This window comes from Bombus pascuorum, chromosome 7 (genome assembly GCF_905332965.1).
Source record: "Bombus pascuorum chromosome 7, iyBomPasc1.1, whole genome shotgun sequence".
In the NCBI taxonomy this organism is placed as follows: Eukaryota; Metazoa; Arthropoda; class Insecta; order Hymenoptera; family Apidae; genus Bombus; species Bombus pascuorum.
In genome coordinates this window covers 11,840,086-11,864,706 of record NC_083494.1, presented here as the reverse complement: position 1 = coordinate 11,864,706, position 24,621 = coordinate 11,840,086, and the positions used below count along the sequence as shown (strand labels likewise).

Genomic DNA, 24,621 nt, shown 5'->3' with positions numbered 1-24,621 from the left:
TCAGCTTAAAATCGCGTTAAGCCAGCTTCCATGTCGATCCACGCGCGACTTTCGACTGGCTGGTCGTCCTCCAGTCGCGGCACATCGCGTTTCGCTTGAGAACAGAAGCCGCAGCGACCTTCGCTCGATGGTTTGCATTACGAACACCGTTGTTCGGAATCGTACGCGGTCTGTGTCATCGCTACCAATCGTTCCTACGTTCAAAGATAAAAGTCTGCTTTTCCTTCTAGCCGATCAATATGGTAAATCTGTGTTCTCAATCACGTACGCTTCTCAGTAGCTCGTTTTATTTCACGCAATCCTATTGAAACGCTTTGAAATGCTTCTCGACTTTAGGTTCTAAATCGTTCGAGTACCTACAGCATTGGGAAGGTTAATACCTAGGTTCGAGCATATTTGGTTCGTAACACGATGTATGTATTTGCATTTTACCGCGTGAATCATCGAACCGCGATTACACAGCGGCCTTAATGATATCGTAAAGCGTTTGAAAGCCTCTCTAATACTCTAATCGGAACTTGCACGCAGCACATACGCGAACTAAAACGACCGACGATGGCTGCTATTGGGCAATTGACGAGAGAACCTTGTTTCTCGACATTGAGTCGGACTTTGACTCTATGCTGCGCGTCTGGCAGCTGCAATCGCGCGAGCCTCGCCTCTAATCGTCCCCTCCATTCGTCGTAAATTCAATCCGCAGTTCAAAGATCTTATCGCCAGTTATTTACAGTCATTGATGTCGAATGTAACGCGCAAGCCGCGTTTTCCCGCAGCCGGAATTTCGTGCGCGAACGACATCGTTGCTGCGCGGTTAATTAATCGTTCGAGACGACGCGTCGACTATAGAAGGAGAAGACGGAACGATTCTCGCGAAACGAACTTGACGCAAGACGCTTTCAGCCACGTGAGACGTATGTATATCGTGGCGTATTCACGAGAACGCTGAATACGACTGAGACTACAATGCCAGTGGTGTCCTCGTCGATAAAGATTATCACGAGCAAGTAACCTCGTTATCTCTGGCTTTGGTGAGGCGTTGCCAGCGTTCGTCCCTTGAGACGAGTTGCGTTTAAAAGGACGTTTAACGCGCATTTGCATACAATCAGATTCTCGAAACCACTCCATCATTCGCCTTCATTCCTGTCTGCAGTGGCATAAACGATTTTGCTGGTTGTCGCGTATCCAGGTTTTCGTTCGTTTCTGATTTTTTAGCGTCGAATTCAACACGTTACGGCGTTACAACGTACGTCTCGATAACGACGCGTTGCTTCGTGTGTAGCTTAACAAACAGCCGTCTGGGTGAACAACGCCAAGTCTTTAATTGGGAAGTCACGTTTAAGTACCGGGAAGAGCAATACCTGTCGGGTTTCTCAGATACGAAGAATCCTTACAGCTAAGACTTGTAATTGAATTATCGAGCTTTGCAACAGGGTGATACAAGAATTTCCGTGGCAGCCGTTTTTCCTCCTCTAGAGCTGGATCGTTTAAAAGGTTTGCACAGACGAAGGGGTTAGGACGAAAATCGAGGAGGCGGTAAAACGATCGCACGAAGAAACGAACGTACATTCAGAGAGGAAACGTGAACGCGTGCTGTCACGATAGCCACGATCTGTTTATTTGTTGTAATCACAAAGAAACTTACTCCATTACTGAGATGGCTGACAGCCAGTACATTTACAAGTCAGAACGTGACACAACGCAAACACGTATCCCATCCACGCAACAAGCCTTCGACTTTCGACCAGCCTTCGCTTGATCCTTCTGCAAACTTAATTCCGCTGCGTGCAAACCTATCAACGTTTAGCAAAGTCTCTGTGTCGTCATCGTCTCTAACCGACTGTCGACTCACCGATTGCCATGATAAAGGGAGGAGTCCTCTTTTCCAATGATTCGAGCGGTATAGCTCGAACTCTCCCACTTGGCGCCCATCTCGCGTGTATGCACGACAACGTTGCACGTGCTCGCCACGTGGAAATGCGACACGATTCGCCAGCGAACCTCCGGTAGACTACGCGCGAGACGATGCAACGAAAGAAACTCGGCGAACGAACGACAAGATCACCGACACGGCGGAGACTCGCGAAGTGGCTCTAACGAAGGAAGGTGGAGGCCGCGAGCAAATTTGACGACGATACTTTGCGTCGGCTTTCAGCCTGTTCTCCAGCCGCGCGAATGACTTTATCGCCGGGTTATTTGTCCCGATAGCGCGAACAACCGGTCGATCATACTCTAAATTTAGCGCGGCTCGATCGGTCGAAGAGCGAGCGAGACAACTTGAGAGAAACGGACGATATTACGCGCACTCACGCACGAAGGCACGCACGTCCGCCGGAGAAGGCAGGAATATACGCACTGTTCGCTAACCGCTGTAACTGTTAACTTGGATCGAAATCGTCGAGCTTCTTCTGCCTCTCCGGCGAAACCATCGTTACTTGTGTTCGTGCTCGTGCGCTGTCAATGCCAGCTGATCGGATAGAGCAACACGCAGCTCGGCTTTACGCGCTCGATGATTTATCGCTGTCCCGGAATATAATGCTCCCGTTCATCGCTTCCTCGGAGCTGAAACGCCACTTTCAGAAAGGGCTTCTCAAAGTCAAGGGGTCCCCTTTCGCTTTCAGAGCTACCGTGACGTTGCATTCGGCCTGTCTTCGTCTTTCTTCAGGGGAAAAGATACGCGTTGTTTCGTGCCGTCGATTCAACAGCCGATAACGAGGATCGATTTAAAGAAACATCGCGGCAGTAGCTGTCGCGAGCAAAGCAATCGACTCTGATGAATGTCGCAATCGGTATGTAGAAAATATTATCGGCGAGTGAATGAACGCCTACGCGCGCGTGGCATGTCGGCCGTGTGTCTTTCAATTTATTTAATCAGAATAAATTTATCCGCGTCTGCCAATGTATTACTTAACGCGCACTCGTGTCGCAATCGCGGAGTTAATGAAAATCTTGGACTGTTCTAGGATTTGGAAATATTTCCTTACACGATAATGCTACGTATTTCGTGGTATTGTAAGAATATCAGATGGCAGGCAAATCTTCGTGCGCTAAAACTTGATAAAATAAATAAGACTAAAATAATAATGATAATAGATTGGGAACTCTTAAAGATATCACACGCACGACACACATTCTTGCCACGCGTAGCCAAATCTCCCCGTGACATCATGCAGTCTACACCCTTGGACAAAAAGATAGCACATGTGTGCTATCATTAATTTCTCATAGATAGAGTCCGAATTTCCCAAGTTTGACGAATGGCATATAAACAGTACCTTGTAGTAATAAGGTATATGAGCTTGAAACTGTATCTTCGCTATTCCTCTTGTATTTATCAACAATGATTGTGAAATCCGGTCGGCGAAATGATAGCACACTTTCAAAAGTTGTAGTGTTTATTATCTACTAAATTGTACAAAAATAAAAAACCTTTTAAAATTTAATAATGTGTGGATCCTCCCTTATTCTCCACCACCTCCAGCATTCGTTTCGGCAAAGAACGATATAGTTTTCTAATATAATCCAGCGATATATTTCTCCATTCCTCTTCAAGGCACTTTTTTAACTGATTAATACTTTCAAATTGCCTATTTTCTCTATAAACGGCATTGCTTAATTTACTCCAACAGTTTTCGATTATGTTTAAATCGGGGGAGCATGCAGGCCAGTCCAAAACTGCAATATTTTCTGTTGAAAAATATTCTTTCACAACCTTAGCGGTGTGAACTGCAGCATTATCTTGCTGAAAAATAAAATCTTGTCTCGCAATATGTGTTGCGTACTTTGCAATTTGATTTTGTATCAAATTACGATAGGTTATAGCATTCATCTTGCTGCGAATTGATATTAAATCAGTCTTTCCGTTATACCCAATACCTGCCCAAAGCATAATGCTACCTCCACCCATTTGACGCCGTATTTGTGACAATTTTTTTTTTCTTACATCATGATAGTAAAAATTGAATCCATCTGGGCCATCTAAATTAAATCTTTTTTCATCTGTAAATATAACTTTCCTCCACTTCTTGTTCCACCGTATATGTTCTTTTGCAAAATATAATCGATGCTCCTTGTGAATCTGCTTTAGAGCTGGTCTTCGTTTTAATTTCATCCGCTTTATGTGCGCGGATTGTTGTAGTACACGTCTGACATTCCGAGGATTAGTTTTTACGCCAACTTTTTCTGCAATTTCACGTGACGTGAGAAGCGAATTTGACGCGGCACGTAAAATTGCACGTTTTTCACGAGTACTAATCGCGGAAGGTCTCCCACTGCTTTTTTTTGTTCCATAATTATTTACATCTTTCAGTAAATTATAAATGACTTTCCGACTTCTACTGAGAACTTTTGCAATTTTAGAAATAGTAAAGTTTTCTTTCTTTAATTTCAAAACTGTTTGAATCTCTTCACTATTTAGCTGTTTTCCACGTCCCATTGTTTGAATCGAAATTTGTAAGGTTTCTAATGAAATTCTTCTACTTTTCACTACGTCTACACCACTCAGAATACACAGAAATACTAAGGAATGGAAACAAAATGCTTGGTGTGCTATCATTTCGCCGACCGGATTTCACAATCATTGTTGATAAATACAAGAGGAATAGCGAAGATACAGTTTCAAGCTCATATACCTTATTACTACAAGGTACTGTTTATATGCCATTCGTCAAACTTGGGAAATTCGGACTCTATCTATGAGAAATTAATGATAGCACACATGTGCTATCTTTTTGTCCAAGGGTGTATGCGTGCATCCTTCAAATCGTTCCACGCTCATTACCGATAACTTATACTTTATATAATCGCACGGTTCTTTGCTGTTCGTCATTATCACTGCAATAAGTTTAACGTAATAACCATAGCAGCAGAACTTTCAATTTTCAGTATGCACTCGGAAGAACTTGTACAAAATAGTCGAAGGACTGTTAAAGCTACTAATGCGAATGTAACATTGACGAGTTCAGTGGACCCAAACGCGCAAAACGAAAAGTGAAATTCTCGACACGATTTGTCCGTGCAAAAAGAGACTCGAGCGCTAGAAAGCCATGTAAACCGAGGAGAACACGCTTTTGCCAGGAATTCTAATCCCTCGCGTGCTTTCTTCACCCACGCGTCGCATTCCCATACGACGACGACGACAACGACGCGGCGTGATTACGCTTACGTACTTACATATTATAGATGCCAGCAGAATGCGAGCGAGTGAGCGACCGCACGCGAGTACCGACGCGATCAGTCGCGCCGATATGATTCCAGCGCGAGAGTAAACGCTCTTTATTCGCTGACGATAATATCGCGTTTGTCGTACGACCGCGGACAAGATGTAACGTCCATCAAACATCTTACGAGACATCTTGTCCAGTTAACTGAAACAGAGATCTTGAAAAAAGTCAAAGGTTTTATAGTATCCTCAGATATAATCTGGAACAATGGGAACAGAAATTTCGTTCGATTTGATCAACGAAATGGATAAAATCGACAGACAGGAGACCTAACGAAGTGATTGGCAAACGAAGGTTTACATCGTTAGAGGAAACATAAAAATACCGAATGTGATGATTCGGATAGGATTGTCGCGTTTCGAGTAGAGTTCTCGAAGAACAGTCAGAAACGATTACCGTCGTGTAACATTTTGAAGACAGGTTAACGATTATAGCAGCACTTGTTTATACTTGATATGCGACGAACGTTCGATTGATCTTCAAAATTTAGTAGTTTGTTTTAAGCAACTGGAGATAGTCCAGTGAATTATCGAAGTGTTTACCAGCTCTGGAGTTATTGCCGATTTATAGCGGATAAATTTCTCGGTATTTTACAGGCGGTTAAGTCAAATAAATAGCCGTGCCGCGTGCCGCATCTCCGACCTGTGGTGGCTCGCGGAATATTAAATATAGAGCTTTGACACACATAGAATGTCGCGTGATCGTTCCACGCGAAGAGATCGCGAATTCACGCGTGTTTTGCCTCGGTCCGTGTTCTCGTAAATAAATATCCGGGAATGTGTCGCATGGAAACCGCGTTTCTTTGCTTTGACAACGGATTCGTGCCAACTCCCTGCAACCTCCCTCGTGATTCAGTGCTTCGATCGAACTACGGTGCTCGCGCGCCGATGATGGCGGGTCAATCTAAAAAGCTCCGACGAGCGCGTCCCTCAAAGAGATCCTTGAAAAAAGTGTTTCGTGCCGAGATCTATTTGCCAAGCGGCTTATGACCATCCCGCTAAGTGATTCGATACGAACTGGTGTAAAAAACCTACGTTAGGGTGTGCATTGTATTCGTTAGAAATGTCACTGACTACCTTCTTTTAGAATTCTCGTATTACCCGATAGGGGCAATTTCTGACAAGCTTCATCCCCCAATGGTGAAACGTATAAGCGAGGCTATATCCAGCCCTACTCTAATCATAAAAAAAGATCGTGGTTCCTATACCATTTCCTAGATCCATCGTTGGGGAACGACCACGAGATCACTGTGATCCTACTTTTCCCGGCGATGAACGGCAACTTGGCTAGGTAGCGCGATAAATCAATTCGGGCATTAAAATCACCGTGGTCGTTCGGCCGACGCAATCCCGTTATTACGCTCTTCGTATTGTCACCGATCCGCCTGCGTCTCTATCTTCTCGCGTGTCTGCGAATTGAAGCGTCCCACGGTAGGAAAGATCGATCCAGAGAAGCCGAGAACGGCTCGTGCGATTTGCCAAGTTGGCGCGTTGCGCGCAACCACGTGGTGTCGCCTGTAGCGGGCGGATTTAGTCTCCACGAAATCGTACAACCGCGAGGAAAGTTGGTTGCTCGTTCGGATACTCGATGCAAAAGGAAGCTAAGCCAGCGAGCAACTTGAAAACAAGACGTGTCGATAAGTGCGCAGGATTTGCTGGCGCCTACAGCGGACAAAGAAAGTAGCGCAAATTAGCGGAAAGACGAGCGGGGATTAAGCGATGAGAGATGGAGTCGCGGCGCGCGTGCGACATTGCCGCAAGGACGATTCAATAAACGGTTTATCGCGTATCCGGAAAAGTAAAACGCATCCTGGTCACAGCTGCAATTCCAGGAACTTCGAGCGATGATGTCAGAGAAAGAGGAATACGTGGCTAGTTGTTAACGATCGTTTTTGGCCGGGAACCGTTCTGACGTTCCGGTATTCGAGCCGACAAAAGCCGCTGGTTTTCGGTCGAACGGACGACACTCTCGAGGCAGCCGTGACTAAGAAAGTTAAAGTATAAAGGTGATCTCACTGCGCGGTACGCGTGGGTGACCGACATCTTGTCAGTCCTACACGCGACGGAGCACCTGCGTGTCATCGCGCGTAGTAATCGTCCGAGCAATTATCGGCGAAAATCACTCGACGGGACGGACGCTCGTAATAATAGTCGTGCGAGAAATCGAGCGAGTCCTCAAGGTTCTCCGATGAAAACGCAAAGGTGCTACCGACGCGACGCAGCCGCAAAGAGTATCCGATTGGCTGAATACCAAAACGCGGGACGTTCGAGGAAACTATGCGCCTCTTCCTCGGATTTTCGCTAAGGGGAATACCGCGTGGCTCGATCAACACCTTCCGTCGGTCTTTCGACGAGCCTCGAGGATTCGTAGCGATCAAAGCAAAAATACTGGCGCGCTCGAAAGACGCGCGACTTCAAAGCGCCAGTTATGTCGCGCCACGCGCAATCCAAACATTTATTTGCCGCGAGGAATCAACTAAATAACTGTCGATAACATTTTCTTGAAACTTAATCGGGGCTGACTCGAATCTGGCGTCGAAACGCGGTTTTGACAAGCGAAACTCTGAAAATAATTTAAAATAAATAACTTTAACCGGGAAAAGCACCATACCGGCTTTGAAGGTACTTAACCGACAAGTTCTTTGAAAAGGCCAGGGACGACGTCGGCATTGGCCGCACTGAAAATAGTCTTTTATCGTGTTTTCGGAAGCGGCAACGGCTGCGGGAGGTGGGTGCCGCTTGTAAATCAGCGTTTAAAGCGTTTAAAAACGCGATAGGTGGGCCGATTTAAAATAGACGGTGGAACGCGCGAGTAGCCGCACGCCAGAGCGCAATAGGCAGTGTTAAATCTCGCGAAACAAAAAGAAACGAGTACGGGCGACTTTCTGCATTTCGTCATTCGATATTCCAGCATGCAAATCGAGAAGCCGCGGTTGCGCCAATTCCGGACGCTTCGCTGCTCCGCGAGCAAACGCGGCCGCCACGATGTCGCTGCTCTGTCGCGGGAGAATCGCCTTGTTAAACGATCGTTTTTTCCATTCCATGTTTCGACATTACCTGTTCGCCGACCGCTTCTGTCCTCGTGATACTTCTCGCTAAACCGCGAATTTTTATTCGTCCTGCTCGACGGACGCTCATGAGAAGAATAAATTTGGACACTGGACGAAATTGATATGCGAATTTTAATAGGTCATCGTGTTCTCCGCTTGAAATAACTAGGCCTGCATAGCTGAGTAGGCCGGCAAACTTCTGCACTCCTTCCTCTGTGCTGAGATAATTCAAAATATTATATAAAAATAGACACGTTGAAACTATGCTACTTGCAACACCAGAGGCAAGATGAAGGTCTGTCGTCGACCCTAAAGAGCCAGTAACCATTAACGATCCGTTGCCAGAAACAACGATTATGTATCCTGAAATCTGCCTAAAATGAACCATTAAAACCAGGCTCAACGACGAAACGATGTGTCGTAAGTGGCGCGGACCAACGTTCCCTGATCTCTGCAATAAAAGAAACACGAATGGATGTTAACGGTATGCGAGCGAGTTATACGCGAATAATAGCGCGTTACTCTCGGCTCTTGTATGGTGTTATACGACCTTTAGCAACGCAAACGTTGAAAGATATCGTCTGCTTTTTGTACCGCTACTTTTGCGACGCGCTCATCGTCGGTGCTGCAATTTCAATGAATCATAGACTCCCAAGAACACCGTGCCTATATTTCACAGGCTACTTATTCTACAGGCCTTTATGACTACAACGTCGACATAAAAACGTCTTTCCTTCTAAAACGTTCGGATTATTTTCTACGAGGGGTAGATTTCTAAAGAAAGATTCGACACGGTTCGAGTTTCTACGTTCCCCGAAGTAAATTTTTAATTCAAGTTTCCGGTGCGAAAGGCAACAGACTCGCGATAAAGCGGAGCAACAGGTGCCCCCGTTGGTCTGACTAGAATCGATCAGAGCCACTGCCCGCGTAAACTAGTCCACGGACGAAATTAATACGACACGCGACTGCTGCACAGCTGTTACTAAATACAATTCTATTTTACCTATGTGCCCGTCGAGCAGTCGCCAAAGCAGGTACCGAAACCCAGCTCCCACGCGCTCGCGTAACAATCTCGAGACATCGAGACCAGTCTCCCCGGAGCCAGTATGCAGCTAGCAGACTACACAGGGCGCTAAATCAAATCGACTCGAATCACTACTGGGAACGTGTGATACACTACTCTCGATTGTTCACGAAGCACAGTTTCAGCAACGAACGAGTCGTGCAACAGGTACACGCAGCGAACCCGGACTCGACCAGCTTCTAATCGACCCACGCACTCACACTCGGTCTGATCAGTTGCGTAATCGCGATACCGCGATGTCAAGACGACATCGATGGAGAATTCCGAGCGGTCAACGTAAAATCGAGATGTCACGGCTCGACGAGAAGAGAAGATGAACGTCGCGTCGGTCAAACGTTGATCTCGACTGGACAGGTGCCGAGAAAACACGACGATCACGGTCAAAAGGCGAAAACGAACTCGTGCGCTGCTCGCCGACCCTATACTGGCGCATATTGCCGAAGCACGTGCACGCGTGGCGTATTGGAGTTGCCAGAAAGAGGCGAGGCGAGACGAGGCGCGATGCAAGCGAGCTAGCTAACTCACTCGCTTGCTCGTCAATGACTCACGGCTTCTGGTGCGTGAGGACGCACACGCGGATCGACGTCGGTGTGTCGGGAGCCTGCGTGACTCGAGTTTCGAGCAATTGCTGTTCGATCAAACCGACTAGCCAAGGCTTACCGGTTCTACTCGCAGCGAGACGGTTGTTCGAGTCTCTGTTCGACGGAACAAGCATCTATTCGACGAATTTACGCTGATACCTGATTTTAGCGAGAATAGATCAAACAGAGATGTGCCGAAGTTGGCTGTCGCTGACATTGTGAGAGCAATCACAACCAGAGTTCGAAATAAACCGAGAATTTTCAGCGGGCTCGTTTGACGCGATCAGTAAACGAAAATAGAGATACAGCGCGAGATAAATCCGCGTGGACAAAGAACAGCGAGAGAAAAATCCAGCGACGAGAGTACCTTGTTCTTTAAGAGCGCCTCGAATTTGGACCCACGGTAACGAGTTAACGCGATCTATCATCGCGTCGCTAGAATTTATGCTAATCCGTTGGTTCTATGACCCGGTGGATTTGCCACGCTCACAATCGGAGACTTATTTAGACCGTATCTAGCGTAACTGCGTGTTAGCCTTAAATCGCGTATTCGTAAGCCGGAATAGTGGTGGATCTAGAGTGTTCAAGATCTGGTCTAGGTCTAACCGAATATGTAGGAGAGGAACGCCAATCTAATTCCGCTATGATATTACATCGCTGGCGATGTTTGGAAAATAGTCGATCGACAAGTAGGGCCACGTGCTCCTGTCGTGGCATGAATCGTTTGAAGCGCGATACGCTCGTAAAATCTGTATAAGTCAGCGTAATACAGGCTGCACCGCTTATCGGTCTCTAAAACGCAGCCGCTTAATTCAGAATCCGCTTAATTCAGAAAGCTTTCCGCGAGCTGCAGCCGCTATTTGGCAACTGATAAACCTATAAATACGAGCACGTGCTCCACGTTTCACGAAGGAGTGCAAGAGAGACGACTGTCTCGGATAAACAGCTGCTTGCTAGATTATTCGGATCCGCTCAGACTGGTAAATCAGTCAAACGATATTTCGCATCGAGTGACGCGCGCGCTCTCGTAAATCGATAAAAGTTAAACGCTTGCTTACACATGGTAGACGCCTATGCGATTTCGTTGGGAGAACAACAGTCGAAAATACGCGTGTCAAACGACTCGTCGACGCGTATCCGTTCGCTTTTATCGCGTAAATTATCGACGTTCATAGGCGTAGGCGCTTCGATAAACGGAGGCGCGGTCGAGCGCGTAAACTTTGATAGAAACGAATTGGTAACGATTCGCATGCAGCGTATAAAATTAAAGGCACGACCTCCGATAGAACTATGCCGCCGGAGAACCGACTACCGCCGCGTTTTATTGGATTTAAGTGAAAGCGGGACAACGACGAAGTCCCCGTTGTTTCGTAAGTTCAGAGACGTCGATACAGCGCCTCCGAGCCGATGATTAATAAATCAGGGAACATGCAACAAGTAAAAGTTTGCTGGACGGAAGCCGCGGTGAAGACGGCGCTTACGAAGGTCGGTAATCGATAAGTCACACCTTTGTTCGTTCGTGTTTGTAGTCTAGAAACGAGGGAAGAATCGGTCCGATAATAGTCGTTCCGAGACTTTCACGACGGTCACGTGAATTACGTTGTCTTTGTCTTTCGTTCGCAGAAACTGGAATGGATTATCATGGAAAGAACGTAGACCGAATCTGCAATCGTCAGGCACAAAAATCTATTTCGTAACGCTTTTGCTGGCTAGAAGAAATCACAGGCGAGACCTAGCCCGGAATCCATTAGCGATACCGATCTAAGGACGTAAATTAATTGTCTAAATTTATCGCGTATGAATCGGGCATGACGACGCGCTTCTTCGTTCCAACATGTCAAGGATTTATTTTTGAAACGAGGTACGACCCGCTACCGGGTCGAAATAATTGTAACAAGCGTTTCTAGCTAACGTTCGACCTTGTTTTTCCAAGCTAACAAGCTTAATTCGTGGCAGCAGGCGGTAGGAAAAGAGAAACGACGCCCACGCGTTTAACGTGTCCAGAAAAGCAACGGTCAGTTGGATTTCCTACGCACGAGCTCTCGACGAAAATGGATCGGTAAAATTTTTCCGAGAAGCACGTCACCTGAGGGACGCAACGATCGTCCCACGCTAAGGGGAATGAAATTGAATCGAGAAGCCTAGCGACGATCGAAGGCCGCGCGGATTCGGGTGGCTATAGGTGGCATAACTGTAAATCCATCTCGGTGGTTATAAATGCAGCCGAGCACGAGGTAGTGTCCCATACCTTTCTCTTGCAAGCGCCTCGATGCTGGAAGGAAGATCGGTTCCCTTCCCCGCTACTCTGGCCAATTAATTCGCTATTACCGCATTGCTGGTCCGTAAATCACGGAGGATAATTACTAGCTGGTAATTTCATCGCTGTTCAGTTACGCTTGGGATAATGGATAGGTTGTGAAGCGTTTCGGTGAACAATTTCGCCATGATTCGATCTTGTGCCGATTCTTTGTCCCGTTTCGTCGCCTTTTTTGCTTCTTTCTTCGTGCCGTTCCTCTCGACCTACTCATCGAGAATATTCTATTCGACTCGTTGATCACGTTGATTTTGAGAATTCAATTCTCCTTCTTACCGATCAAAGCGATCTCCTCTCGCTTGATAATCGCAGGGTGTGAGAATGACGCGATTCCCTGTCGCTTCAACTAATGGAACGAGATAATTATTTCCGGATAAGCAACCCGATATTCCGATTAGAAAAACTCGTCGATCGATGAAACGCATTAGACAATGTACGGCTAATTGAAAGGCGATGGGATTCATCGATCGTTCGAGCGGATCGCGCGCAAGTGTCAACAGACGTGAGAAACTCGAAGACTTTGACACCAAAGTGTGTCAGCGCTACGAATACGTCGCTGGAGAGCGAACATCGATTCGCTTAAATGCCATCAGGGTTTACGGAAGCTCGTTTCCTTCGTGTCCTTATCTTCGCAGAAAGCAAGGTGGATTAAGGTCTCTTTTTTATTCGCGATAGAGGACATCGCGGTGAACTACTGAACGCAACAATATCAAAAACGTTTCGACACTTACCTCCACGTGTGCGGCGAGAATCCTGAACACGTATCTCCGCATTGTAGACAAGGTTGCCCCTCTTCGACGTCCGTGATCAGGACACCCTACGATCAAACAAATAAAAATACATTTTCGTTTTTTATATATCGCAATCACGGCGAATCCAGTAATATTCGATAAAAATGATAGTTGTTGCGATAAGGTCGCGTTAATTGCAAAATGGTGAAAGGTCTGGATCATCTTTGTAAATGTCAGTCGCCTACGGCGTCGTTCGATGATACCTCTATTCGGCTACGAATCGACGCTCCGATCTAACAGGGATACGTTGCTCCCTCGATCGTAAAGAATAAATAAAAAATAGGAAAAGGAAAGAGTTAAGAGCATGAAAGACAAGCGCGTCATCCTCTCGCACGATCGTGACGCGTACGTTAATTACGTCCGAAGCGGGACAAGGTCGGAGTCGCGAGTCTTGTAATTGGGAAAAGTTTTTAATCGCGTAGCTCGTCGTTGTCCGTGACAACGGATCGCGCGAGTATCCACAGCGTGTAGCCGTACTTCTAAAAGCGAACGATCGTCTAAGATTTCCCGACAAATCGGAAGAGTTTGCCTTTTAAGACGTTTCACGCGGGCTCTCCCACGTTGTCGGCTTTAAAGAATCGTTGGGTGACATTTGGACGCGGCGCGGCAGCTTCCAAACGCGTCGTCGCGAACGTTTACGAAGCGGAGATAAAGGGAAGCAACGACGATGGAAAGCTCGAAGCGCGTTGGATGCGTTCAAGAACCTTCCGGCCGGCATATATGGTCGGTCCGCCCACGTGAAACAGGTCGCGGCACTGGCATCGCCAAATATCGAGTAGACAAGTAACGCGCCATGGAAAATATGTAAGCCGATGTGTCTCTAGCTGTCTATATATAGGAATCTTGAATAATGATCCCTGAGCGAACGCGCGTCGCCTAATTAACATATTTTTCGTCCTGACTCACGAGTGAAAGGACCGGGTACTCGTTTTTTCTCCGGAGCTCGCACTACCAACTGGAAATCACCTGAAAACCGAGCACGCGTACCTTGCCGCGTTTGATTTATGCAGCCGTTCTTTCAAGCACCGTCAGACATTTTAATCTCGAGTCGAGTCGAGCTCGAGTTGTTTTCCTCGAGTATAGTGGACTCGCGTCTAGTTTTTGTCGCTGAATCATACGCGAAAAGGCAGACGATTAGATCATTTTTCGAGCGAAGAAAAAAACGATTTCAGGAACGTACAGAACGAGATCCTCGGTGACCGTATAAAATCCTCGTCAACGTCCATACGTTGTCGCTATTTCGTCCACGCATAGAGCGCATGTCGTTGACTCCTCGTCCGTTTATAGCGCGGTTAACAGCTTGGTAAGCGAGGTCGCTTCGGTCGTCGCGATTCTATCGACTTCCATCGTTAACGACGATGATTGACGATCGTCGATTATATGGACAAAGGCTTGGCGTTTTTAAAGCGGCGGTTGCGAACACGGCTCGAGGAAAGATGTGATCCGTACGGCTGCGTACGTGTCCTACACGCCGCGCGACCATTCCACTTGTAGGCGGTTCGCTGACATTTCCATGACGTGTTAGCCAATAGATGGTGGAATTACGTAAGGACATTGAAAACTTGCGTTAAGCCGACTGAATGACAGACCGTTAACCCTCCGACTGACTGGATGGATAACTCGCTCGCGCGCGAAAAAATCCAAGCGGTGTAATTTTCGCTCGGACTAATTGCGCTCCGCGACCGTTCTGACCAACTTTGACTCGAGAAAGTTCACATCTCAGTCCGTGGCGAGCGGTATCCGTGCTCGAAGAAAGGCTAAATAGTCGAGTAACGGAATGGATTAATTAAAGGATTAACAAGCGTTGACGGATAAAGCAGCGGATGGGTTTGCTTTCACCCTGATTGACTTAACAGCCAGCCCAGATTTTTGCGTCTTCAAGCGCTCGTTATTCCCTCGATATCGTAGCGGTGACGTCGCGTCGACAGCATAGAATTAGCGTTGCAAACGGCAAGAAGATGTTCGAAAGAACAGAGGCGTATTGGGGTTGGATTGGAATCAAAAAATTTCACTGGTCAACTAAAAATTTAATCAAAACTTTCTACATGTACTCGTTCATATTTACGCATCTAATAATTCCATAAAGATAAGTCGGTAATTGCTCTCATAATTACTTTCACTTATTTCATACATGTCCGTTGAACGTTCACGAGCTCTCGTGTAGTTGTACGTAGATATAATAAAAGCATGCATACATCTATCTAGGAAGTAACGTGGATAGTACCGCCGTATAGTTAACGTATGGCGTGAAGGAAAAAGAAATCGCGATACAAAAGCGTGGCAGGAGCGAACCACGACTAACGACCGATCGTCAACAAGAGCAAATCGCGTGAAACACGGCAAGAAAACGTTCGCACCTTGCAACGATCCACCAACACACTCGGCACGTACTGATTCCGTCCAGCGGCGCGTCGCCCGGTGAAAATCAGAAAAACAAAATTCCTCGCTGCGCCGGCCGATTACCAGCGTGCAGCACTCCGATTCGCCTCAGCTTTCGAAACCGTTACGAGAATCATCTCGCTTTCATCTTCTCCATCGATTTATGAATATAGCTTCTCGCTTCTGAACCATAAAGGACCGATCGAACGCAATTGACTCATGAAAATGCCATACCCCTTCGCGGTAATTCCAGACTCTTCTCGAAGGTGTAGAAACGCCTCTCCCTGGTATAAAGCCGTCTCCGCGCGTCGACCCTCTCTGTCGACGATCATTCTCCTCCTCGTCTTCGTCGCTGTCCGCTTCGTCCTCCGCCTCGTAACGCCTTCTCCTTTCCGCGTACGTGTCCTGTACAGGACGACGGCGACGCCTCCTCTCGGCCGGGCTCGTCTCCGGACTCGTTCGAATCCTGATGATCGTCGCCCCGTTTCTCTCGTGGGTCGACGTGTATCTACTCTGTAGATCTCGAGGATGTTCCCCGTTGCCAAAGCCGCTGTACGTTTCCAATTTCGTGCAGCTGCGTTTCGAGTCCTCTATCTCGTTGCCGAATCCTTCGTTCGAGTGTTTTCTGCCATGGAATTCTTGAATTCCCGTTTCGGGAGAGGGATCTCGGTCGATCTCCGAACGGCCCTCCGGATTCGCACGGTATCTGCTGTTCTCTCGGAAATACTTGGCGGCGAAAATCCGGTTGCTCTCGTGCCACGACTTGGAATCGAATTCCTCGCGGTCCTTGGCATCCTTTCGACACTCCGCTTTCGGTTCGTCTCGTTTCGGCGGTGTCAACGGTCTGGAATGTCTGTTCGATCTTTTATCGATGGCCTCGTGATTTTTGCTCCTCGAAGACGTTCGCCTCTTCAACGAGGAGTCTCTTTCCAAATCGTAATCCTGATCGTTTAGGGGGCTCGTTCGGGTCTCGTCGTCTTGGCTTTGGAACGATACGCTGCCAAATTCGACGTATCGTCCATTAGGAGAGTGCCTTCGCCTTGGCTCGTCCAAGTTTCGAAAAGACACTTTACTCGGCTCGTTATCCTGGCCTTTGTGGACGGGTCTTCGATCCGCATCGTCGTTACGATCTTTGTAGGAAATTCTGCCAAACTCGACGGTCTTCTCCTTGAAGGAATTTTTACGACCTAAGTCGCCGCTGGAATGATCTTTGAAGCTAACTCTGCCGACGTCTGGCTCTTGATCCTTGTACGAGTGAATTCTACCTGAATCAAAGTCGTGTTCTTTGAAAGTGATTCTACTGACTCCGTCGGTATGTCCTTTCAGCGAACGCTTCCTCTCCTCTTCGTCATCGCGATTCCTCGGCAGAATTCTCCCGTAATCCGAATTTTGTTCCTTGAAGGAATTTTTCCTTCTTGCGTCGTAGACCTGTTCTTTCAACGAATTCTTCCTCGAGACGTGTTCCGGCTCCCTTCCGAAGTATTTCTTCTCGACATCCTGGCTCTTGAACGAGTTTTTTCTGTGCAAATCGTTTTCTTCGTCCTTGAAGGACGTTTTCCTGCTCAAACTGGGCTCCCTGTCCCGAGAGTGGCTCTTCTTCGTGTCAGTAGATTTAAACGAACTTTTTCTCGTCACCTGTCGATCGTGATCCTTAAACGAATCCTTTCTCCCTAAGTCGACGTCCGAATCCTTCAACGAAACTCGCCTAGACGATTCTAGATCTCTTCTAGGTTCTGCGAGAGCTCTCTCGTACTTCTGTATTCGCACGTCGAAATCCTCCAGATTGCCATCGTAAACGTAACTTCTTCTCTTGGGACTGTTCTTCCTTCGAGAAACGTCGTCTTCCACTTCTCTAGATCTTCTATGTGCTTTTTCCACACCATACGCGTCGGCTTTCCTCTCTGTAAACGAGTCATTGGATTTTTCTATCCTTCGGTCCACGGAACGATTTCTATTATCTTCCTGCTCGTACGTGTCCAGGTCTCGCAATTTAGATCTGCCAGATCTGCGCTCACCTTCTCGATCGTTGATACGATCTACTTGAACTTCGCCTCGACCTCCACTTTTAGACCTATACTCGTCTTTTTCCGGACTGTGCGAATCGCGCTCCGCTCTAAACTTCAATTTGTCTTCTTCTCGAGACTTGAAGCGCTCTATCATCGCCTTGATCCTTCGATCCGGCGATCTTCCATCGACGGCCAAGTTCTCAATCTCCTTCAGAAGCTGATCCCTCTCGTCGTTTCTCTGCACGTCGTCTTTGTCGTCGTATTTCGATCGAGCCAGCTTCGACGTAACTTTCGAGGCGTCCGAGTTTTCCCAACTTTCTTTCTTTTTCGATCTATGCGATGCTGCATGTTCGCGATCGATGGATCCAGTCCTCGTCCCATCGTCACGCTGTAACGTCTCCTCGTGATCATCGCAACGATCCTGCCTCGTGGAATCGTTCTTCGATCGTCCGTTGGTTAATCGAGAACCCTCGAATCGATCTGTCTGCTTCCTCGATCTGAGACTCTCTTTCTGCACAATGTCCTTGATGTCCCAGGCGCCAAAGTGTTCCTTACTCTTTTTATACAATAAGTCCGCGTTTACGTTCCCGTGCTCCTTATAGTCTCGACCGTTCTTGCTCACCTCGTCGTTCTGTTGCCCCGTCATGCCAAAATGGTAACGATTCGAGATGTTCTTGTACGACTTTAACGCGTGATCTTCCTGCTCGTCGGGTAAACGGTCCTTGGAATACGAGGTCACTTTGGAACCTTCCTTGATCGACGAGGAACCACGAAGAAGACGCGACATGGTCGTGTGCAGCACCGTCTATCAACCGAGTATCTACTAGAACCGATCGATTCGCGTCACGTTGGAAACTTTTCAAGGTTCCGTTACGGTTCTCCGCGAATCCAGTTTGCGACGTGTATTACCGCGTCCGATGACTTAATCGGGTTCCTTTTGATCCGTATCGCGAATATTCTCGTCGACAAGTCCTGCGAGGAGAAATCACACAGCTCGATCACATATCAGCGGCGCAGTTCACGGAGCGAAACTGTCCAGTCGCGACTATCGCGAGCAGAATTCAGCAGCGAGTGACATCGATAGTCAGTCAAAGGAACTCGATGCGATGGTTTCGTTCGTTACGGCACAAGGACGACGACGACGACGACGACGAGACCGGGAGGGAAAAATGCGCGTCGTAGACTCGGTGTTTCATCGGATTCTTTGATAACGTGGTATCGCGGATCGACGAATCGCTATAGTGGTCGAGAGAAGACAGCTCTTCTCGTCGCTTCGGCCACCTCGTAACCGCAACAAACAGGAGTATCTTTGGATCCCTTTCGGTGGCTTCTTTTCGCGAGGCGAAGCCGGCTTCGACCGAACGAACGGAGCAGACGACCCTGAAAGTCGTCTGTGGACTTTCACGAACGCGAGCACTTTGCCAGTCGGAGTCACCACGAGAGTGTGCACCGGAGGAGAGCGTGTTGTTCCTCTCCCCCTTCTCGTCCTGTCCACCACCTTCCTCCTCTCCCTCTTTCGCTTTAGATGCCTCGCTCTCCACGTCCCCACTCACTGCCTCCTGCATCCTCCTCTCCTTTGCACCGTCACCTCCTTAGCTGTCCTCCGTCCTGCGGTCCTCCTCGAGGTAAGGCGGACCACTCGATTCTCCCGTTAATCCGGCTCCTCTCTGTGTCCTCCACCTCCACATCTGCCGCGACACGACCACGTGAGCTCGACCTCGCTCGAGTTCACCGGGATTCTGGGACTCCTCTCCTAGCTTTTCCGCTCTGTTCCATCAATTTTCATCCGAATCTCGATTCCCTTTTCTACCGTAGTCCTTCCTTCGTCGACCTTCAGTTTCTTTCGACACGTGTTACGATCGGAAGCAACACATTACGGCGAAACGACCACGACGACAGGGATGTACAATGTACGCGCGCTCGTTTAGATTATGTTCCATCGAATGCTCGGGTAAATCGAGCAGATCTTCTTCTTCTCCCATTCGTGGAGCTTGTCTAATTACAGTCATTTCGCTGGGACGATCGACGCTCCTAATCGGCTCGTTTTCCATGCCACAGACCTCTCATCGGAACGACTCTCGGCGTTGTTTTGCCTCCTCGATTCCTGCTCGACGAACAAGTCTAGCAAAAAGTCGAAGAACGTCGTCACCGACCGCAGCAGCTCCTAATGACAGTGCGTCGTGGCTTAACCGACACTTGAGCGAGTGCGTAACGGCTCGGAGCTCGAGCAGAGATAGGCGCCACCGTCGTTTAATAGCTGCGTTAGGCAAAAAACGGGCAAGATACGGTGTCTTTCTCTTATCTTTCCTTTTCTCTTTCGAAAGAGGTGTAGGGAGAGATGACAGCTGAAAATGGTCAGCGGGGCGCATCATCGAAGAGACTCGCAAAATGAGTTACTTGAGCTTGACTCATCGAGTCCTTAGAAAAATGATCAGGTGATCGAAATAAGGAGGAAAACCAAAGAGAAAAGGACACAGATCCTAGGAAAAAGAGGCAGAAAAACGATCATGGCCTTCCTCGGAAATCTCTTCCACGCGCTATGGTCATTCAGTCAGGACCAGGGGAACGAAAACCTGTTGGATGATTCACAGTATCCTTGAAAAACAATAAAAAAGTATGCGTTTTTTCTCGGCCGCCCTCGGCAAATCGTTACCGAACGAAACCATCGGATCGTACGGGCGAGCAAAGTCCTCTCGCGTCACGAAAATGCTCAGCGGAACGTTCGGTCGCGCGATAAAATCGTCCGTGCGCGTCTAATAAGTTCTCGGACGCGAGATCCCGCGGGTGTGGTTACCGGATTTATCGCGAATCACCGTCTGACAGGTACGTTGATTCGCACTGCAACGCATCGGCCAGCTCGAGGGACGCTTGATCCTTGCTTAATGAGACAGAATAATTCTACTTAAACGAGGAGACGTTAAGTTCGAGACAATGCCAGCCCCGAACGTGGAGGGGTAAAATATCGTGGCATATCCTCCGCCGATTACCGTTCCCGCGTTATAATTTATAACACAGTCGGATTTATTGCGCGTGGGTGGCGACTCGGTTGTAAATTGACACAGACAGATAATTTTCGACCGGGTTTTAACACGCCGGTTGAAACAGCTTTTGTATATCTCTCGTTAATCGCGTATCGGCTCCCCTAAGTGGGCTGTCACTGTTACGCCACGCAGCTGAACAATTGCTCGTGGCTCACGTATCGCGTTCCTCTCGTTTAGAATATGACTTACGACAACGGCACGCTGATATCTCGGTCGATCTCGCTGGATAGTTGAGATTAACGTAGGATTATTCTTAATGACAGACGAAGAAAAATTTTGTCGATCGTACCTTTACAAATATTATACAGAAATTGGGCAACTTGACGCGTGTCTCGACGAACGACAGTTGCCGGTCGGAACCAGCTGACCAATCAGTCTGGGTCCGAAATATTTCCATGCCCTTTCCAAACAGTGGTGGACAGATGTTCTAACAGAAGATCGTTCCTAGCATCCTGTTTCCTGTTTCGGTTCGAACAAACGCTACCCACGATTTTTACGATTTCATGGATTTGTACGTCGATCTTAACCAGAATGCGACGATCGCTCAACGGGTCCACGTGCCGCCTTTGCGCTCCGTTCACTCGTAATTGCTCGATGAATTTCTAACCACGAAAAACCTGTGAACCGGGACGCTCGTGCTCGTTCAAGGAAGAATCGGCAAGGGTATGAACGCGTCTTGTTTTTTTACCGCCGCCACCAGAAATTGTGCTCGGCCGATTTCCATGAATTATTTTGTTTCACCGCGACGAACTAAGGTAAAAGTGCTCGCGGCATTAAGAATTAAGAGGCCAGAAAAAAAGAGAGCAAGAGAGGGGGAGGGAGAGAGAGTGGGAGAGAAAGAAGCACGCCACTAAGAGAAGAAGGAGCATATCGGTCTTGGTTATCTAGGCTAAAGGCTATGAACGCGATCGATTTCACGAGAGATCTTTCCGTACGCATGAACGAGAAATCAAGGCCGTCGCTTTATGCATCTTCTTTGATGGTCGACGGAAACGACTGTATACCCACGCCTCCTCTTCTGCTTCCTCCTACACGTGATCCTTTGAAAAAGTCGGTCGAAGATCGATAATTAAATATCTTCGCCTGTTTGCGAGACCATGCAGGAGCGTATACTTAAAATATATCGAAGACTCGACGACGATGATGAAGACGCCTGGAAAGAACAGCGACGTAGTTGCTTTTAAAAAAACCGATTGATCAAAAAATACACCGAGTATTCGACATCGATGATCGATGTCGGATACTTTTTCACACCAATGGAAATTTCATGACAAGGAGTTTTCGTGGAACTCGCTGCTACAGCCCTGTGTGTGGGCCGCGACAAGGTCCTGTCACAACGCCCCCGCCGTTTTGCACAGAGAGGTCTAACCGCTTGGTGAACGGGGCCTTACGCGCGCGTATCGACCTTTTCGCCCGAAATGGTGAGACCGAGGATATCCGTCGAATCGACGGCTTACTCTTCGATTATCTGTGTCACGGAGAGACTCGATCGCTCCCCGCCGTACGAATAATCCAGCAACGATCGTGAGCCTCCTAAGAGAACACCGCAGAAGGATCATCATCTTCGATAAAATCTTCATCGTTCCAAGATTCGGTTTCTTCGATCGGTTACGGATTTGACGAAAAAATAGAAGATCGAATTTTACGCGAAGCGTAAAACCGCGTCGAAGCGTGTCTCTGTGTCTTGGAGACGCGTAAAAACGTCCTTAATCCGGGAATAGATGCGGGCGTCCGTTTGCGATGTAATGCGCGCGATGCCTACGTACTTGTCGGATTCAAGGGCGACGTATTCGAGCACCGATGATTTTAAGGCGTCGTTCTCACATTCCCCTGGCAATTAATGAATGCGCGAATACCAGGCCGATCCGACAATAGATACGATTTGCAATCGACCCCGCACGCGTGTTTATCGATGCGCGTAAACGCGACCGATTCCAGCGTTCTTCTAACCTACGCCAACCATCGATCGCTAGATCGGCTAGCCTAGACCCCATTATACACCATAGACGAAACGGAACCCAGATTTGATCTGTATCGAACAATACGACATGAATTTGACACGACTTAAATAACAAGGCAAAAATAGACTTAGCTCTTAAGAATATCTCATTGTAAAGGGAACCCTTTACTACGTCAGTATTCGAGAAGCGTTGGAGAAGCGGTCATGGGAGTGATTCGTTCGTAACGATCGAACAAAGGGAGATAGAAATATTCTAATTGGATTTAACCAGGATACCGTTAAGCATTTAGCGGTGCATGTCACAATTGTTCAGCGTCTGATCGTAACACACTGTGGTGAGTCATTCGGTCTTGTACCGTTCTCGTTTCAATGGGGAACGCTGGACCGTTGCACGGACATTCCGTCGAAACTTAAAGTTCCAGGATCTCGAATTCCAGTACGGAACGTACGCTATTTGAAACGCTGACTAATTACAGAACCGCGTAGGATCGTTTGCGAGCTTTCTTTCTCAGACTTCTTCGTGTCTTATTTCACTCCGGTAGAGCTTCGCCGACGAGACAGTGATTGATAAATATGTTCTAGGTTGTAGGGAAGAACCCGAAGATCGCTTAGAATCTAGCTATTCAAGTGGCATGCTTTTTGCTTGCGGTTCCGTTACTCGTTTGCGTTGCGAAAAAGCTGGATGGCGATCTATGTTGTTACGCGTTGCTTGTAGTCTTCGCCGAGCTATTACCAGTACGAAATATATCCGAAGAAAATGTTTGTAACAGTCGAAGTAACGAACGAGGCAATCCAGTTTCGTATACCAAGTTGGCGCGCGCGCCTCTAAATCAATCGATCATCGTGGCTTAATCCAACGGCGACATCGTCCGGTGATCGCAAGACCGCTGCGATGAACATCGACCGTATCCCAAGCCGGTGTTGCAGGGATCTGCAATGTTTGAAACTTCAAAACCGATTCAAATTGCGATCTGTATTTCTTTCGACCGACGATGCAAGATATAATTATCTGTGAACGCGATAAATATATTTTAACGTGGGAAAAATTTAATTTTGTTCTACTTAAAAGAATAAAAAAATTGATTTCCTGTTTAGGAAGCGGGAACGATTTTCGAGCAGATTACACCTTACGTCATCGTGTCCAACGATAGCCTTGCTCTTTAAAGAAGCCGTTGAAAGTAAATCGTCCTAATGCTACGAATTATCGAAATTCGATAACGACCTGAATCCCGCATAACGTATATCTCGATTGGAATTACGCTAACGCACGTTAGTTGGTATATTCGATGCAGAGACGAAGAGTACAAAGTTGTTGCTTTGGAGAAGTTGCGGAACAAATACGGGAAACGAGCGTCAAGCTGCGAGAGTTACCACCCATTTCCAGCTGTTTCTGATAAACTATTTTCTGCGTATCGCGTCCTGACGTGAAGCCGACCACAATGCTGATATTTCGCGAAATAGCTTTTCTCTTCGTCATCGAATATCTATACGTTAACTCCGAATAACTTTCCTTGCAATCGGTAACGCGTAGGAACACAAGCGATAGACGTCTTCGTTGCATAGTTGCGGTTACAATTGCATCGCTACGCTCGAGACAAGAGTGACAATTGCGAGAAGATAATCCTAGCTAATATCCGACGTCTGTTTTTTTTTTTTTTCCTACGTCGGACTCGCCATATCGTCATCGAGAAAAAAAAAATGCCACGAACTGTCTCAGATTCTGGAATACTCCGTCACGTTCGTAATTTCATCAAGGAACCGGTGTAAATGAACGCTGACATTGAGCATCGACGATATGATGTCAGCCGCGCGGAAGTGGCGTCATTTAGCCGTTCAATTTAAGGCATAAATAATTCGTGTCTGGTCACGACGACCTTTATTTCGTCTCTACGCTCACGGCATGGCAATCCACTCCTTCGACCTATTCGTGCAAAGATCGAGCATCTCGATCCTCGTATACGATCGAAAGCGAAATTTACAGTATTCTCGAGAGCTCTCGAGTCTCGGCGAAATCATCCAGACGAAAATACGACGAAGCCTAATATAGATAAAAAAAAGAAAAAGACAAAATCGTTGTAAAAAAGTCACGGAGCGGAGTCATTTTCCGATAGTGGCCGGTATCGCGGCGCGAGATAAGAATTCCATTCTCGCGGGATTGATATTTTTCAGCACACGTCGTAAATTTTGGGTGAGCCAA

General features: G+C 47.4%; 1 protein-coding gene across 4 annotated transcripts in view; it reads right to left on the bottom strand.

Moving 5' to 3' along the window:
- Positions 1–24,621, bottom strand: part of LOC132908755 (four and a half LIM domains protein 2) — a 73,759-nt gene that overhangs the window by 37,357 nt on the left and 11,781 nt on the right. The window contains exons 1-2 of one of the 4 annotated variants that reach the window (XM_060963047.1): positions 15,652–18,225; positions 12,979–13,064 (exon numbers count right to left, since the gene is read on the bottom strand). In XM_060963047.1, coding sequence (XP_060819030.1) covers positions 12,979–13,064; positions 15,652–18,210 — 2,645 coding nt within the window. In that variant the 5' untranslated portion in view covers positions 18,211–18,225. Of the gene's footprint in view, positions 1–1,642; positions 1,663–1,849; positions 2,086–12,978; positions 13,065–15,651; positions 18,226–24,621 lie in introns of those variants that run through there. The other 3 variants (XM_060963053.1, XM_060963054.1, XM_060963055.1) reach the window with 3 other exon arrangements.